A 19,863-nucleotide genomic window follows, 5' to 3' on the forward strand; every position below is an offset into this window, starting at 1 on the left:
TAAATCTGATTATTGACTGTTAGGACTACCCTTTCAAAGAAACAAACAAAAATCAACTTTAAACTGCCGATCAAGGAATATATGGCTAACAAAATTGCCCCCCCTCTATTTGACGAAAGTTGGATCCGCCGGGAGGGAGGGAGGGGGCATCAAAATGAAATAAAAAACAGGGGAATTAATATTTTCCAAAATGGGAAAGTTCCTTTTTCAAAAATAAATATGCCGTCTTTCATGCTTTTTTTTCGAAATATAATACTCTTTTTAAAGTATACAAGTTAAGTTAAGTTTTCAGGCTGGAATATTGAAAATTTTCAGCTTGCGCTTCGCACTCTCATTCGATTGGTGAAATATGCATCCTAAAAAGGTCACTAAATGCTTTCTTTAACAGGTTCCTTTTCTGGTCAGTATGTTTAAGCTCGCGTTTTGCGCTCGTGTTAATTCTTTAGTTAGATGCAAATCTTTTTAATGACAGCAGAAATCTGCTCGGATTTTTAAAAACTAATTTTCATTTTTTATTGAAATAACCTAAAGTTTTAGCTTGTGATTCATGCTCGCAACACCTCGCAATAATGCCATTTTATGAATAATTGACCACAAAAAAAAACGTTATACAACTTCACCTTTGAATTTGTTTTACCAAGCCGCTCGCTCATATACTCTCTCCCGAAAAATAAAGCCTAAATATACATTTTGCCATAATAAGAAGTCACTTCAAAAAAGTTTTTCTCTACTTAATCACTATCAAACACACAATGACTTCAAGCAGATGATAATCTTAAGGTGAAAATATCACCAAAGTGCCCATTTTGACGTATGATTTTCAATTTGGCTTTACCCCCAACGAAAATTCGTTCGGCCGCCCTTGCCTTCCCATCCTCATAATAATTGAACGGCAAAAGTGTCCCCCGCCCCCCTCCCCTTGCCTCTGCTTTCCCGGTTTTCATTTTTCGGATTAACGAACCTTATTTTGTTTTCGGATTAACGAACCTTGTTTTGTTTTCGGATTAACGAACCTTATTTCGTTTTCGGATTAACGAACCTTCGGAAAAACGAACCTTATTTCGTTTTCGGATTAACGAACCTTCGGAAAAACGAACCTTATTTCGTTTTCGGATCAACGAACCTTCGGAAAAACGAACCTTTTTTCGTTTTCGGATTAACGAACCTTCGGAACAACGAACCTTATTTCGTTTTCGGATTAACGAACCTTCGGAACAACGAACCTTATTTCGTTTTCGGATTATCGAACCTTCGGAATAACGAATCGTCGGAATTACGCCACAAATGTTCGGATTAACGAACCCTTTTTCGTTTTCGGATTAACGAACATCGAGGTATAGGCAATTTACGTGTTTCGGAATTACGAACCTTCGGAATAAAGAACCTTCGGAATTACGAAGCTTAGGTGTGGTATTCTTTGTCGATGTACCAGCTGACCTGTTAGCCTGATCTTTAACTTCAGACAGTGGTGTATCCCTTTGTTGGGTGTTGACAGGAAAGTTAGTCTCCATAGGTAGTTCGCTTGGAACCGTTGCTACCTGTGGATTTGTAACTTTACTCTGGTTATCTGTTACATATGTTTTTACTCTTACCTTAGGTACTGATTGGGAAAATCCCTTAGCATCATCAGTGACTGTCTGTGTGACTTTTTGTTCACTTTGTGTTTTCCAGACCTGGGATGCTTCAGCATATGTTAGCTTTCTTATTATCTTTATTTCTTGTACTTCTTTTGCTTTTTTGGCCTGCTGGCATCCTTTGAATGCTGCGGAGTGTTCACCTCCACAATTGGCACATATTGGTGTCAATTTCTTCTGGCATTGATCAAAATTATGATGATCTCCACACCTAACACACCTAATCTGAGATCTGCATATGTCAGCAGTGTGACCATACCTTTGACACTTAAAACATCTGGACACAGGAGGGATATATGGTTTTACTGAAAACATCTGGTAGCCTAGATTGATATTCTGAGGGAGATCTGCCAGACTGAAAGTAAGAATCACACTCCTCATAGGAATAAAAATAGGCTGATTATTATCAGCACCTTCTCTTTCTTTGTCATTTTTGTTTCTCTGGTCTTTCTTTACTATTCTTTTTACTGCTGTCACTTTCTGGTCTCTCAATTCTTCAAGAATATCCTCTTCTGATGTTTCAGTTGGGACACCATATATCACTCCTTTAGTTCCCGACCTACTTTCCGTGACCTTTACTGGTATATTGCCTATGTTTTGAATCTGTGAGATGGATTTCATCTGCTTTAGGTTGATACATTTTACCAGCAACCCAGTGCTAATGGGTTTAATAAACTCTACTGGTTGTGAAGTCACATCTCTGATCGCTTTTTTTACTTTTAAGGGATCAATATTCCTTAAATTCAATTTCTTCTGTCTATCTATAGGTGCTATAAATAACTTGAAATCAGACAATCTTTTGGTTGAAGTAAAACCTGGAGTACGATATGATGTATTCGAGTCAGAATCTGACGATGCGTTTTGATTGATATTTTCAATTGTAATATCGTCACTCTTTTCTCTTTTTCTTTTTTCTGGTTGGTACGAAGTACTTTTTTTTCGACGTGGTCTTTGTATCATCCAGATTTCTTCATCCGTACTCGTTATTGTATGGTCCGGCTCGGATGTCGCCGGCCAAGTCGCCATGATTGGCCTTTGGTAAAAGGGCGGGAAATTTGAATGTTAGTACGGTACGTATAGGTGCGACCTACGACATAAAGTAAGTGTGAAGTGCTCAAAAAAGCCCACAAATGCTCGCTTACCCTGTCACTTGACCATAGGAAGGATGTTCCAAATGCACAATTTAGTCTAACAGCGCGATATTGGTAATTTATAGAATTTTTCTGATATTTTCAGAGATAGTGAGTTGCACGTCCTACTCAGGTCAAGCTGCATCAATCAGCGCCGGCGGGATATGGTAGCCTCAAAGGTACAAACAAAACGAATTTTTATTTTTTTTAGAATTTCAAAATGCGCGGAGAAATCTCATGCCTGAAAACTGCAGCGTATGAAATCTAAGGTGGATGAGTGACTATTTAGATGAGGCATTTTATTCGGATGAGCTGGTTGAAAGCGAGGCAGTTGCCATTTTAGTGGCATGTTTTCAACATTGAATTTACAAAACAACTCGTGACATCAGTCAATATTATCAATATGACAGGAAGGTGAATAGGCGATATGCTTTCCATGTCTAGAGATCCAGTTTTGGATTCCAAGTAATAAAACATTGGGATAACAGCCAACAGTATCATTAATGTTATGGGATGGAATCTTCAAAGCATTTGATACACTGGCACTGGCACCATCAACAGAAGCTTACAATCACTCCCGTGTGCTAGCTCAAATTGCTCCTTCAGCTTTGATTTGGGTTTATCAGTTCAGGAACCTGTTGCTGCTGCCTTTTTATTTCTTGACCGTTGATATATATATTTTAAGATGGTCCTCATTCATCAGTGGATATTGACTTCCAACTTAATTTCTCGATAGAAAAACTAGGAAACTTAAGGGAAAAAATCACAACCAAATCGAAATTTGGAGATCCAAACTAATTGCATTAGAAATGCCATTCTCTTTCGAAACTGAATCCTTTGGGTATTCCATGATTTGGACTTTGGACTTCCTGTCATTTATGTCCTTATTTCCTTGATAGTGCAATGATCTTCTCTTACATCCATACAGAAAGAGTCCATTATTTATCATCTTCCCGTAGCTAGCATTAAAGGGTCTGCTCCGAGCTGAAGATATTTACATCTCAATAAATAGAGTAAAATTTACAAAGAAAAGTGCTGAAAATTTCATGAAAGTTATTGAATTTAGAGATTAACATTATTCCGGTGAAACAGTTTGAGGCATTCTTCATGAATATTCATTAGGTGAGCTGATGATGTCATATCCCCACTTGTTCTTTTGTATTTTATGATATGAAATTACGTTTATTTATTTTTTTTTACCAGAACTAAAACTAGATCGACAACTGATTTTGTGCATTAGTTTTTTCTTGCTGCTTATGTCAACATAATGGAGACACATCATTTTCACAATTACGATAAAAGGAAAGTGGGGATGTGACATCATCAGACCGCCTAATGAATATTCATGAAGACATGCCTAGAACTGTTTCACCGAAATAAAAGAAATCTTTAAATTCAATATCTTCGTTATTCGTTATAAGATTTTGATGACATTTTCAGCATTTGCTCTGTATTACTCTATTTGTTAAGATATGAATAACTTCAGCCTGGTGTATCCCTTGGAAAGACTGCCTTATGTGCCCTTAACTAATTACAAAAATACGCCTCCAAAACCCCCTGTATTTTTTCTTTCTTACTTCCGGTTGGAACTTGGATTCAAACCTATCGTTGCAGAACGATGAATCTCCAGTCTCTCGTTTTACTCACTGAGCTAACTGGAATTGTTGATAGCCAATGGTTGCATAACGGTTATCAACCGATATTACTCGTCTACTCTCCAAGAGTACTGGGCATTTATTTTTCTGACTAAATAAACCGATGCCATTGGGAATTACACACACTTGAAATTTTGACGGAATAAAGCCATATTTTGGTATGTATCCAACTTTTTCTTCTTAAAAATCTCTTAGATATATGTTAGATAATTATTGATAAACCTCCATATTTTTTTTCAATTTTAGTGAAGGGGACATATGGAAGTCTTGCCTATCCCTTTCTAAGTTTGACATCTAGACTCTCCATTGATTACATGCTATCGAGTTCCAGGAGAAAACAAGTCAAATCATGAACGACAGTTTATACATTTCATATGCGAAGCCCACTTTGCATTCGATATATCATCTGACACATAATTTGACGCATCATTTCAGACACTTTCCTAATTCAAACATATTTCTAGTCACCACAACTTCTTTCATACTTCTCTCATTCATTGTTGAATTTTCATCAAAACGTTACCAATATTTTTTTCTCATATTTTTGCTTTTATCCAAACTCTTACTACAACATATCCATTTCTGAAGCACATATTATATTTCAATCAAATGATAGACGGTCAGACTAATTACCTTTTTTCTTGAGGAAATACATACTTTATTTCATAGCAGACTGTTTAGGAGCTTTCAGGTGGCCCTTCCCCTTCATAAACTACTATTTTATGAGAGAGAACTGCAACATTAAAGCAGTCGCATATTCCTTGAAGTGGCAACTGTAACTATATACAAGGTATGACATATTTTCAATTTATAAGTCTACCTCCAGGGGTTCTTCATTGCCGAAGCGTGCACTACTTTTGGCGCATCAGACGCCACTTTGACGGACACGGTATTAAGGCTACGATTTTTTTAAACAAACAAATGTATCCTAAGATTGTGATTTCAACTAAACTTTATATATAAATGCCCTTAATAAAAAGTTCAGTTGGACTCGGACCATAGTCACATGCAAACTAAGTGCGGAAATTATGGGAAGCTGAAGACGTCAAAATTTCGTTTGTAGTTTGTATATTTCTGATTTCTTAGTGCTATATCCTTTCCTTGTGCTTTATAGCTGTGGAGATTTTTTGGCTATCCATAGTCCAATCACAACTATAGACCAGAGATAAAATGAAAACCCAGTTAAGAATCCCGACGAAGGCTCAATATGCTCTATCTTTATGTTTTTTCAATAAATCATTTCAATCAATCAAATCATTTCTATATATTCATTTTATGATTTACAATCATTCATAACCTATACAAGCTATCAAGATAATAACAAGATATTTGGGGAGAGTATTTAATAAGTACCAACATTAATAAATCATTTTTGACAAGTTTGCAATGTGGGATGTCAACTTTAGTTTCAACACATCCTCGTCCAAGCGATCTCACCGCCAAAGACTCACCCCTCCCCCACTCTCTCTATTGTCTTCTTTCTCTCTTCCACCTCTCTCTATTTATTTCATGGAAGAAGGTGAAAAAAGTATTTTATAATGTCTAACCAATAGTGTAGCGTTGATCTATATCGATATATCATAGTCTGGTGTTGGAATTATCAGGGCAAACTGCTGGTGCTTTACAATGCCAACCAACCGTCAACTCATTAAACACCAAAGCAGCTTTATGTGTAGACAGCTGGCAGCAGTCTGTTTCGAGGAGTTTTTTAACATTTTTAAAAAATTTCTCCTGTATTTGGTGAGTGAAGCCAACGGAGTTCAGCTGAATAACCAACAAAACAGAGACCGAAGCTTTTGGTCTGCTATATGTGTTGCCAATACTGGGCCAATAATCTGATATCATTTATTTTTCTGATTTTTTCGCCTTTCCTTAAAAAAATATAGGGCCTATGGCAGTTTTCACCCTCCCCTTCCCTTGTGGTCGTAGACCCGCCCCTCTTAGATCGCTCTTTGAGGGAATGCACGAACTAGCATGCTGATGAAATTATATCGACATGGCAACTCAAAAGTTACCGTTAAATCACGAGTGAGTCCATAACTCTTTTCAAATGGGCTTGGCACTATCGTACCTACGGGGGGGGGGGGGGGCAGTCTGCCCCCCTGACGAGTCACAACCCATACAAAGAACGTATCCCTGCCCCCCTGACGAGCTTGCAAAATTTTTCGGCGGACGGTTCCCCCCCCCCTGTGGAAAATCCTAGGTAAGCTACTGGGGCTTGGGGTTACTATAAACCCTCCTCCAGGAAAGCTCCACAACCAAAATAAAACAAAAGATGGAGAGAAAGAAGAATGAAAAAGGGTGAATTATCATTTCATTCCATGAATACTAATGGCAAGAAAGTGAATAATTTCTAATTCGATGTCTCGAAACCTAATATTGCCTCATACGTCGCATTATTCCCCTCAAAATTTGTCACTTAACCCTGATATCTGCCATGTTGAATGCGTCTGAGTCAATCATAGTCTAAGCCAATCATTCGATGAGAAACATGTCAATGCACTTAATATGCAATTCTTTACATCGGGGCAATTCCATAAATCATGTACGTCCGACTCCCTATATGTGGGACCTTCGTGAAATTTTCTGTCTCTGATTTTTTGTTCTTATGATAGTCTGTGATGCTCTCAAACGACCATGACTTGGTCAGTTTATGAAGTGAGGTTCAACTTGAGAAAAATGGGGATCGAACGTACAAAAATGTTGATTATTTTATGGAATTGCCCATCGGTTAAACTTTTTGTACATTGGAAACTAATACATTTTGTTTGTAGAGACTAGTGCTGACAATCTTTTTTGAAGATATAAACAGCGCTGGTAGTGCAGAGAGCGAGAGTGTCAGGTGACACCACACTAAGGCCTACCAGATCCCCCGATGCCACGTGAAGCACACAGGAGCCTATGGGTGAACCATCGCATAGGTTGAAGCTCCGAAGGCAAACGGATAAACCATCGAGTTCTTGCTGTGAACTTGCGACATAAAGGATCCCACTTGCTTTGTCTACTGCTACTCGCTGTCGTTCTTGTTGGCCACCCGTCTCCAGTTTCCAGATGAATGAACCGTCATGTAATGACAAGACAACAACTTTGGTCTCAGAACGGACAACACAGCATTGACATCCGATGTGGATATCCTCAAATGGGGACAGTCCTGTGTTGAAGGTACGGAGTGGACGTCCTCCATGGAAAGGGTAGATACTGATGTTGCCAGACCTTGTAAGGATGTAGATGTTATTGTTTTCATCGCTATCAAGACACCATGGTGTACCGATAGTCAAAAACCTGACATCAGTAACAATTCCGTCAGGGTTGTACACTACTATACGACTATCCATGTACAACATCGCGGTGCCGATGTTCTGCAGAAAAGAAATACACGTTGACCTGGCACTGTACCTTGGTAGAAAGTCTGTATGCTCTTGAACACCTAGAAACATTTCCGTTGCTGGATCGTCCAAATATCCGACAACTACCGATTCTGCTGATCGAGTTGCCAAACAGGTTGGAGCCGAGTAGGGGCACTTGATAAGCTTAATCATTGTCCAAGGTCTCTTAAGCCAAAACGGCGGGGGTTTGGTAATTTTGGTAACTGGGATGTCATTCATAAAACTAACCACGGTGTTGCATGCATTACCACAATGATCATTGTCGTTCGACACGTGCAGAGGGTTATTTTCTCTGTGATTATCTTTTTCATCACCATCGTCCAGTAAACCTAAAGAAACTAACTTGTTAATCTGCAATGGCTGTTCGGCTTCAGCTGCACTTGTTTGTAAGTGGCCGAAAACAATTTGATTATTCACCCTGGTAAACTTGACAGCATTTGCATTGCGCTGCAGCCTGTCGAGAGTTCTCTCGGTTCGGTTTGTTTCACAGTTCACATTTAGTTCGGTCTTTATTTCTTCACAAAGACAAATGTGTGCTTGCCAGGCATCAGCTTCCAGGCATCCGTGTCTTCCCTGTTCTAATATATTGCAGGACTTGGATAGATTTACTATTCTACATCTCACATTGTCCCTCATATCATTTATTTCGTCGTCACATTCATGCTCCACTCGACGTACACCCTCCACTAGCATTGTCTTTCGTTCTTCCAGACATCTCAAAGCAGCTTCATAAGCCTCTGTTATTTCTTCTAATACCTTACTGAGCACCTGTTTAATGACTCGCCTCTTTCCTTCAATATTCTTGATGTATCTCTGCATGTCTGCTCTCTTTTTGTTTACTTGCAACGTAAGAGCATCAATGTTTTGTCTTCTTTCTAACCTGATATCATCTCCTTTGAGGATATTGCGAATATCATGCTCAGCAACGACACACTTCTGACAGACAAAAACATCACACTTTCCGCAATAGAAATTTCTCGTCTCCATCTTGTGTACATTACATTTCTCAGCTCCAATCGGAGAACTGCCACTTCGTGCATCCTGAACTGACACAAGTGTATGTCCCATGAAAAGTTTGCTCATTCTCTTGTGACCCGACAGGCACAAATCACACATATATTCTTCGCAGTCTCTGCAGTAGGAGACGGCTATGGCACAGGACTCTCCGGATGCATCCTCTGTATTATCTGCATCATCAGGACACATGGTGCAAACTGGTATGGAGTATTCAAAAAGTCGTTCCAATCCATAATCACTAACATTGTCTTGGTCAAGGTCATGATGATCTGTGATCGCGGTAGTTAGTTGAGTAATGCACAAACTTTCACGTACAGCTGGTAAACCCTCCACCTGTCCTTCTTCTAAGTTGGTGTCCCGACGGCACAAAGGACAGGTTACATTGCCTTCGGGGCAGTTGGACTTCTGGTGATCTTCCAGACAGGTTCGACAGAAGCAATGGTCGCATGCCAGACGTCTGCCATCCTTAAGTTTGTCAAGGCATATTCTACATTGCACCTGTTGGGATGCTTCTACCATCTCTCTGGATTCAAACAGAGATATTCTCTCCAGGTCTACGCGGTTTATACGATAGGATCCATCTGTAGCACACGACTGTCCAGAATCAGCCCCCGAAATGTCAGAAAACGAAGTACACATTGGTATGGAGAATTCAAACAATCTTTTAAGTCCATAATCACTGATATCATCATCATCATGTAGGTCATGGTTATCCGCGATTGCAGTGCTTGGTCGGGGAACACAGTCACTTTCCCCTTGTGTTTGTGGTGATGCTCCATTTGTTTCTGCCATCTTTCTGGATTCAAATACAAATTTCTCGTCTAGTGGTCAAGGTCTCTTTTTCAAATTAACCAGTAACATATTTTCCGTTCTGTAAAACTGCAGCGTATAAAATGTAAGGTGGATGAGTGACTATTTAGATGAGGCATTTTATTCGGATGAGCTGGTTGAAAGCGAGGCAGTTGCCATTTTAGTGGCATGTTTTCAACATTGAATTTACAAAACAACTCGTGACATCAGTCAATATTATCAATATGACAGGAAGGTGAATAGGCGATATGCTTTCCATGTCTAGAGATCCAGTTTTGGATTCCAAGTAATAAAACATTGGGATAACAGCCAACAGTATCATTAATGTTATGGGATGGAATCTTCAAAGCATTTGACACACTGGCATTGACACCATCGACAGAAGCTTACAATCACTCCCGTGTGCTAGCTCAAATTGCTCCTTCAGCTTTGATTTGGGTTTATCAGTTCAGGAACCTGTTGCTGCCTTTTTATTTCTTGACCGTTGATATATATATATTAAGATGGTCCTCATTCATCAGTGGATATTGACTTCCAACTAATTCTCTCGATAGAAAACTAGGAAACTTAAGGGAAAAAATCACAACCAAATCGAAATTTGGAGATCCAAACTAATTGCATTAGAAATGCCATTCTCTTTCGAAACTGAATCCTTTGGGTATTCCATGATTTGGACTTTGGACTTCCTGTCATTTATGTCCTTATTTCCTTGATAGTTCAATGATCTTCTCTTACATCCATACAGAAAGAGTCCATTATTTACCATCTTTAAAAAACCTCATCTTCCCGTAGCTAGCATTAAAGGGTCTGCTCCGAGCTGAAGATATTTACATCTCAATAAATAGAGTAAAATTTACAAAGAAGTGCTGAAAATTTCATAAAAGTTATTGAATTTAAAGATTAGCATTATTCCGGTGAAACAGTTCGAGGCATGTATCAGTCATGAATATTCATTAAGTGGGCTGATGATGTCATATCCTTACTTGTTCTTTTGTATTTTATTATAGAACTATTACTAAAACTAGATCGACAACTGATTTTGTGCATTAGTTTTTTCTTGCTGCAACTTATTTCATCATAATGGAGACACATCATTTTCACAATTATGATAAAAGGAAAGTGGGGATGTGACATCATCAGCCCACCTAATGAATATTCATTAAGATTCACTGTTATTCGTTATCAGATTTTGATAAAATTTTCAGCATTTTGCTCTGTATTACTCTATTTGTCTAGATATGAATAACTTCAGCCTGGAGTATCCCTTGGAAAGACTTCCTTATGTGCCTCCACTAATTTTAAAAAATACTCCTCCAAAACCCCCTCCCTTCTTTTTTTTCTTCTTCCGGTTGGAACTTGGATTCGAACCTCTCGTTGCATTGCAGAACGATGAATCTCCAGTCTCTCGCTTTACTCACTGAGCTAGCAGGAATTGTTGATAGCTAATGGTTGCATAACGGTTATAAACCGATATTACTAGTCTACTCTCCAAGAGTATTGGGCATTTATTTTTCTGACTAAATAAACCGATGCCATTGGGAATTACACACGTGTACTCGAAATTTTGACTGAAAAGCCATATTTTGGTATGTATCCAACTTTTCCTTCTTAAAAATCTCTTAGATATATGTTAGATAATTCTTGATAAACCTCCATATTTTTTTTTCAATTTTAGTGGAGGGGACATATGCAAGTCTTGCCTATTCCTTTCTAAGTTTGACATCTAGATTCTCCATTGCTTACATGCTATCGAGTTCCAGAAGAAAACAAGTCAAATCATGAACGACAGTTTATACATTTCATACGCGAAGCCCAATTTGCATTCGATATATCATCCGACACATAATTTGACACATCATTTCAATTCTATTTCAAACACATTTCTAGTCACAATTAAAAATGACCCACCCCCATACTTCTCTCATTCATTGTTGAATTTTCATCAAACCGTTACCAACATTTTTTTCTCATTTTTTTTGCTTTTATCCAAACTCTTATCTCAACATATCCATTTCTGAAGCACATATTATATTTCAATCAAATGATAGACGGTCAGACTAATTACTTTTTTTCTTGAGGAAATACATACTTTATTTCATAGCAGACTGTTTAGGAGCTTTCAGGTGCCCCTTCCCCTTCATAAACTACTATTTTATGAGAGAGAACTGCAACATTAAAGCAGTCGCATATTCCTTGAAGTGGCAGCTAACTATATACAAGGTATGACATATTTTCAATTTATAAGTCTACCTCCAGGGGTTCTTCATTGCCGAAGCGTGCACTACTTTTGGCGCATCAGACGCCACATAGTGGCGCATGCAAACTGTGATGAAAAATAATCTATTCATAATTTATGTGGTGAATTTGTATTTATGTTGTATACAATTGAAAGGCCTCATATTTGAGCGGGGGGGGGGGGGCAGAGACCCGCCGGAGATCCTTAAGCCTGCCCTTTGGGACCCCACATCACGATGCTTCGCTCGCTGTGTGTTTTTGGGAGTCCAAAAATTAAAATTTGGTCAACGATAAGTTCATTCAGTAACCATGTTATCAGTGTTAGACCAATGACGGAATGGGTATAGCCTAACTAGAAATTATGGGTGGGCTAAATGATAATTAGACCAACTGGTTGTAGCCGAAGTGGGTGTAGACCTGTAGACCGGTTATCAATTCACCATCACTTTTAATGCTCTAATTGGATGCGAAGCGCTATACCATCCACTCAATAGGAGATCAGTAATAATAATATCCAAGTCCTTTGGAAGCGCATGGAGACGTTATTCAAAATGTGTAATGCGCTATACAAGAACTGACTATTATTATAACATCATTGCATTCTCTTATCATCTCTCTCTTCTAATGCTGTTCCAAAGTCACTCCTCACTTTGACGGACACGGTATTAAGGCTACGATTTTTTTAAATAAACAAATGTATCCTAAGATTGTGATTTTAACTAAACTTTATATATAAATGCCCTTAATAAAAGGTTCAGTTGGACTCGGACCATAGTCACATGCAAACTCTAAGTGCGGAAATTATGGGAAGCTGAAGACGTCAAAATTTCGTTTGTAGTTTGTATATTTCTGATTTCTTAGTGCTATATCCTTTCCTTGTGCTTTATAGCTGTGGAGATTTTTTGGCTATCCATAGTCCAATCACAACTATAGACCAGAGATAAAATGAAAACCCAGTTAAGAATCCCGACGAAGGCTCAATATGCTCTATCTTTATGTTTTTTCAATAAATCATTTCAATCAATCAAATCATTTCTATTCATTTTATGATTTACAATCATTCATAACCTAAACAACCTATCAAGATAATAAAAAGATATTTGGGGAGAGTATTTAATAAGTACCAACATTAATAAATTATTTTTTGACAAGTTAGCAATGTGAGATGTCAACCTTTTAGTTTCAACATATCATCGTCCAAGCGATCTCACCGACAAAGACTCACCCCTCCCCCGCTCTCTCTATTGTCGTCTTTCTCTCTTACTTCTCTCTTTCTCCCTTCATTTCATGGAAGAAGGTGAAAAAAGGGTATTTTATAATGTCTAACCAATAGTGTACCGTTGATCTATATATATATATCATAGAGGTATTGGAATTATCAGGGCATACTACCGGTGCTTTACATGTCATGCCAACCGTCAACTCATACACCAAAGCTGCTATATGGGTTGCCGATAGTGGGCCAATAATTATCTGATATCATTTATTTTTCATAATTTTTCGCCTTTCCTCTTTCCGTAAAAATTATGTAGGGCCTATATACGGCAGTTTTCACCCTCCCCTTTCCTTGTAGTCGTAGATCCGCCCCTCCTGGATCGCTCTTTGTGGGAATGCACGAACTAGCATGCTGATGAAATTACATTATTCGCCATGGCAACTCAAAAGTTACTGCTAAATCACGAGTGAGTCCATTACTCTTTCCAAATGGGCTTGAGGTTATATAAACCCTCCCCCGGGCATAGGCGGCGGAAGCGGGGGGACGTGTCCCCCCTAAAATCACGTGGACCTCCCCTGAAACGTGTGTTGTCCCCCCCTAAAATTTACGTTGATGACCTTTTTTTTTTTTTTTTGCTTGTCAAAAAATTTTGGGTTAGCAACTCATAAAATTTTGTTTTTTGGGGGCGCTTGTCAAATTTTTTACCTGTGTCCATCCCAAAAATTTAAGTTGGACACCCCCTAAATTTTCTGGCTTCCGCCGCCAATGCCCCCGGGAAAGCCCTTCGACCAAAATAAAAACAGATGGAGAAAAGGAAGAAAAAAAGGGTGAATTATTATTTCATTCCATGAATATTAATGGCAAGATTGGAATTTCTTTTCAAGAAAGTGAATAATTTCTAATTTGATGTCTCGAAACTTAATATTGCCTCATACGTTGCATTATTCCCCTCAAAATTTGTCACTTAACCCTGATATCTGCCATGTTGAATGCGTCTGAGTTTATTGTCAGAAATAGCCTAAGCCAATCATTCGATGAGAAACATGTCAATGCATTTAATATGCAATTCTTTACATCGGGGCAATTCCATAAATCATGTACGTCCGACTCCTTATATGTGGGACCTTCATGAAATTTTCTGTCTCTGATTTTTGTTCTTTTTTTTGCAGGAGTTTCTGCATTTTATTCAGAAATCGATGATAAATTAACATGTTCACATAATTGAATGAATACAATTAAAATGTGACAATTTAAAAGATACATTGTAAATAATACAGAAAAGACTGATAATCAAATCATACCTAAGCATGTGATATAGTTCGATAAAATACAGGGGCCAGCTATTATAAGCACAGAGGTGCTTGAAGCAATAGCAGCCAGGAGAGGGGGCTACATGAAAACCATCATAAATTTTATTTGATAAACTGATCGTCACGAAATATAAGATTTAAATATATATATATATATATTGGTAGAAAAAAAATTGGTAAAAAGAAGTGCAAGTGTGTGCATGTGGGTGAGTGCAGGTGAATCAAATTAGGTATACTTAGAAATAAGAATTTTTTTCAACGAAGCTTTAAACGAATAGAGAGATGTACATTGTCTTATATCATGTGGCAATGCATTCCAAATACCTGGGCCACGGTGGCGTATCGTCTTATGAGCGAGTAATATTCTTGGGTTGGTTAAGTGAAGATCTGTTGAATGTCGTGTTGGATAATTGTGAATGTCTTTGTTGTAAACAAAAAAATTGCAAAATGGAATCGAAATAATATTGGATGAAAATTTAAACATAAATGTTAATATCTTCAATTTTCAATGTTTCAAGTTGTGAAATATTGGATCAGTATGTGCAATGAAATGTGAATGAGTACATATGCGGAGTGCTTTCTTTTGGAGACGGAAATCGTTTCTATTTTTATCTTACTACTATACCCCCATACTAAGTTGCAGTAAGATAAGTGGGATAAAACGAACGAATTATAAAGCATAAATAATGATTTTTGGAGAGATAATATTTTAATCTAAACAAAATTCCTATTCCTCTGGATGCCATCATGCAAATATTGTGAATGTGACTGTTCCATGTTAAATTTGAGTCAATCCATACACCTAAAAATTTGGTTTCTTGTTTTTCAATGATAGGGATGTCATCTATGTATATATTAAGGAACATATGTTTAGCTTGAATGTGTTTAAAATACATAATTTTTTTTGCTTATATTTAGGGAGAGTTTATTAGCTTTAAAACCATTTTGATAATTTCTTTAATTCTAAATTAAGTGTCGGGACGAGTATACTTAAGTCTTTGTGGGAATAGAAGACATTTGTATCGTCTGCAAATAAAACATGTTAATTCTCGAGATGCATTTACAATATCATTCATATAAATCAAAAATAGCAAGGGACCTAAAAATCGATCCTTGTGGTACTCCACATTTCATGGTACAAATATTGGATGTTTTTTATTTGAAAGAAACATAATGGCGTCGATTACTTAAGTAATCTTTGAACCAAGTGAAAACAACCCCCCTGATTCCATATCTCTTTAATTTACAAAGTAAAATGCGGTGATCCATTGTATCAAATGCTTTTGATAAGTCCATAAAAACCCCAACATTGTGTTCTTTTTTAGAGAGAGAATCAGATATTTTGTCGAATAATTGTAAAATTGCGTAATTGGTTGAATGATTCTCTCTGAAACCATATTAATTTGGGTATGATATATTGTTATTGTTCAAAAAGGAATACAATCACTTGTAAACAACTTTTTCAAGAATTTAGAGATACTCGGTAATTAAGAATTTGGTCGGTAGTTGGAAGTGAGACATGGGTCATCTTTCTTATATATTGGTATTATTTTTGCAATCTTAAGTGGATCGGGAACAATGCCATGATACAGAGAGAGGTTAAAAATATGCATGAGCGGTGAAGCTATAAAGTGAGTTATTTGCGTTATTGGTTGGGGGTCTATAGATTACACCGATTATTTTATTCTTATTTTTAGCGTTAGAAATTTCAATGAATAAGGATTCCATATTTTGAAGTTCAATATCATGTCTTACTTTGTAATTAAGATCTTTATGTACATAGAGAGCGACACCTCCTCCCTTACCAACTTCTCGATCTATATGGAGGAAGTTGTAATTATCAATGTTGTAAATTGGAGGAGACATTGGATGCAACCATGTCTCCGTGAGACCAATAATAGAACATGGAAATGTGTTTAATGTGGATAAAAATTCGCAGAAAGTATAAAAAAAAAATTGTAAGCTTCTTATATTTAGATGCATTAAACTAAAGTAGTCGGGAATATCACTTTGAGCTAATTTATGAAAAGCCTTATTAAATTCACTGGCTGTATAATATTTGCACTGGGGTGAAAAGGTTTCCCCGTTTAATACATCTGCTCTATTGAAAGAGAATAAGTCTGTTTGCAATCGTTGAAGAAGTAACCGAGGTGCGTGGTGCATGTGAGTGCAAATAAGGGTGTATGCCAGAAGCATTGAAGAAAGTGTTATACATGTTCACTTATGTGTGACGATCTGACAGACTCGGGCTGGTGCTTACATCATTGTCATTAAAATAAGTTATATGATGGATCTTAGAAAATATTGATATATCTTTATATAATTGTCCAATATTTGGTAAAATAAGTTTTAAAGATAATATGAAATTTAAATGACTTTTTAAAACTTTTAATACAATCAACAGCTGGTAATAAAGATTTTTCTTTCCAGACGGTATGGCGATTTCATTACATCATAGTGCCTTAAATGATTATTGTGCTTTACATTATTCTTCACTTACAGCAGGTCTATCTTCTGCATAGGCATATCTATATGTATATACAGTGAATGGGGGATAGTCCATCTATAGAGTCATTAGCTCCAACAAATACAATAATCAAGAGCAAAATGTGATTGTTAATGAATAAACAGGGGTCTTCAATTTGAATAGAAAGTTTCTTGCCTCTCAGAGATAGAAAGAAAAAAAATAGGAAATTGCCGTCGAACTGTGAATGGGAAAAGCATTTACTACTATGCCAGCAAGCCATGAATGATTGAGAATGTATTAGGGCAATACAGGCATTGCTGTGATTAAAAAAGTACGAGATCAAATATATACATAACAACGTCTCAATTGTTATACAAATAGTGATTTAAAAAAAAGTGGTTGAAAGAGCAAAAAGATCCTCATTTACATGGGATTCCGACACACCTATACGTATACTGTATAACCGATTCAATTCTATTCAATTCTAATTGATCAATGAATGCAATATAACTACAAAAAGGTATTTATGTCGGACCATAATTGAAACACTCTAAATGTTTGCTCTGGAATGATGATAGATACAAAAGAATGCAATTATAGTGCATGGTAAACACAGTAGACAATATGTAATGTGTCGGAAACGTGATTATATGGGATCCTCATTTATGCTGGAATTTTTTTGTTTCAAACAATCAAACAAGGCAAAAAGACCAAATGAGATGCCACAATTAAATCCGAAAAGGGGCAAGGTGTTGTTAAAATACAATAGTGCACTTGGAATAATGTAGATATTTGCTTGCAATGCAACCTGTTCTATTAACACTCATTTACATGTAATTTAAATTACTTGCAAGTTAGACAAGAGTGTACGGAAGACAGATTACAGACAAACCAAATAAATGATAATGACATTGTATACAAAATCAGTTCAGTGCAAGACTTTAAACTGTTTGAATCGAATAAGCGATGACCATTTGCATAGGCATTCCACTATATATTCATTGCATTGAACTGTTTGGGAAGGTGATTTTACTTGCAATGAAAGAGAAAAAAAAATCACTTCTCTGCAAGACATTGAACTGTTTGAATTGTATAAGAGATGATCATTTGCATAGGCATTCCACTATATTCATTGCATTGAACTGTTTGAGGTGATTTTACTTGCAATGAAAATAAAAATCGTGTGAACTCGACAGGATTGAAGTCGGATGGTTATAAACAATGAAACAAAGTGAGATCCCTTTCATTTGAGAAAATATCAGTACAAGAAGTTGTAATATTTTAGATATGTTTCAGTATATTTTTGGAAGCAACTTTTATGAGAATTATAAGGGATATTTTTTTTCCATACAAATAGAATTACAGTTATTTTGCGTCCATTAGCATATTTTATAGCATAGAAAAAAAAATGACATAGGGCCTATGCAAGTTTGTCCTGCCCCCCAAAAAAAAAGAATAACTGGCATGATTGAAGGAGAAAGAGTGAAATTAGTGTTTTTTCGCATAATTTCAATCATGCAGTGTATCTCATGTAAGCCTATAATGTTAGCAACATTCTTTTCCTCATTAGAAACATAGAGGTGGATATGTTCGGCAAAGAAAACTTCAGAATAATATTTGGGAGTAATATCTCAAAACAAGTACACACTAGTCATATCAGCATATCGTAAATTATGACAGTGAAGAAACAAGCATTTATGGAAAAGCAATACCATAATTTTTTTTAGTGCATTCGATAACAAGAGAAATTTATTCATTTTTTTCTGAAAAGAATAGAAAAGAATCTCAGGTTTTCAACATGTCCATCGTGTATATCACTGATTATAGAAGTGATATTTCTTATAAGCCTGTAAACCTGCAAATTACAAGTAAAAAAAAATAATCTAAATGTTTACATAATTTTTACGAATATTCAAATTCACAATGTGTGTATACAAGCTTAACAGTACGCTTAACTGTCATTACTGTATTCAGTATTCTACTCGAAGTAACAACTGTTTTATATTTCTTTTGAAAACAAAATTAAAAAAAGGTAAAAATGATCACAAGACATGTACACCTTGAATTGCCGAGTATACAGAGCGATTCTAAACAAGGTGTAAAAAGCAGCGCTTTTGAGTGATCATGTTGTTTAAGAAAAGCTGTATTAATGTAAACAAGCATATCCAGCAAAAAGATGTTATCTTGGCCAAACTGAATTGAGATCACTCAATAGCTGATACGTACATTTCAATTACACACACATAAAGATTTCTTGTGAAACAGGTTTGACGAAAAGAAAGGCACTTTCCGTGAAAAAGAAGAATTTTTGCGTCCAAAAATTGTTAATATCGAAAGTCAAATCATGACTGTATGTTTTCACCGATCAGTAAGAGTGGAATAATAAGCATGATTATTATTTTTTTTAATGGGAATTTGATGGATAAAGGACTATTCCCTGATAATAACAATCCAGAAAATCACACAGTCTATACGACTTTAAATATCCAATCATGTTTATATTAAACTTGTTGCAAATTGTGAAAGCAACTCTTTCAATATTTTTGTATTATCATCGAAGTAAAAAAAAAAAAAAAAGTCGTACATCATGATATCTTATAACAGCTTTCATTTTCTCTCAGCAATAATACACATCGTATTTGGTAATAATGAATATTATTACAGTGCTGCATTTACAATGGAAAAGAAAAATCTTTACAAGCTCACACGTACACGTATATACCCAGGATGGTATATTAAGCAAGCATTTATATGGAGCGCAAAGATAATGAATGCTATTGCAAATGCATGTGATTAAAGAAAATAGAGGAGCCGTGTGAACGTGTTATTAAGCAAATTTCTGTTCATAGAAATGCATCAAAAAGCCAGACTGTGTTTTCATGCTAAGTTACACCATTTAGTGTTTACAGGCACAGTAAGAGTACGTTCTAGAATGTAAATGCTTAATTTGCTTTATCGTATATTGAAAATGAAACTGTTCTGCGGAATAAGAGCATATACAGG

General features: G+C 36.5%; 1 protein-coding gene across 1 annotated transcript; it reads right to left on the reverse strand.

Annotated features, from left to right (window-relative positions):
* Nucleotides 1-6,541: 6,541 nt before the first annotated feature.
* Nucleotides 6,542-9,950, reverse strand: LOC121423819. The gene has a single exon (XM_041619317.1). It carries the CDS (start codon nt 9,612-9,614, stop codon nt 7,197-7,199), a length of 2,418 nt encoding a protein of 805 aa, XP_041475251.1. The 5' UTR covers nt 9,615-9,950; the 3' UTR covers nt 6,542-7,196.
* Nucleotides 9,951-19,863: the final 9,913 nt, after the last annotated feature.

Source organism: Lytechinus variegatus, chromosome 11 (genome assembly GCF_018143015.1).
Source record: "Lytechinus variegatus isolate NC3 chromosome 11, Lvar_3.0, whole genome shotgun sequence".
NCBI lineage: Eukaryota > Metazoa > Echinodermata > Echinoidea > Temnopleuroida > Toxopneustidae > Lytechinus > Lytechinus variegatus.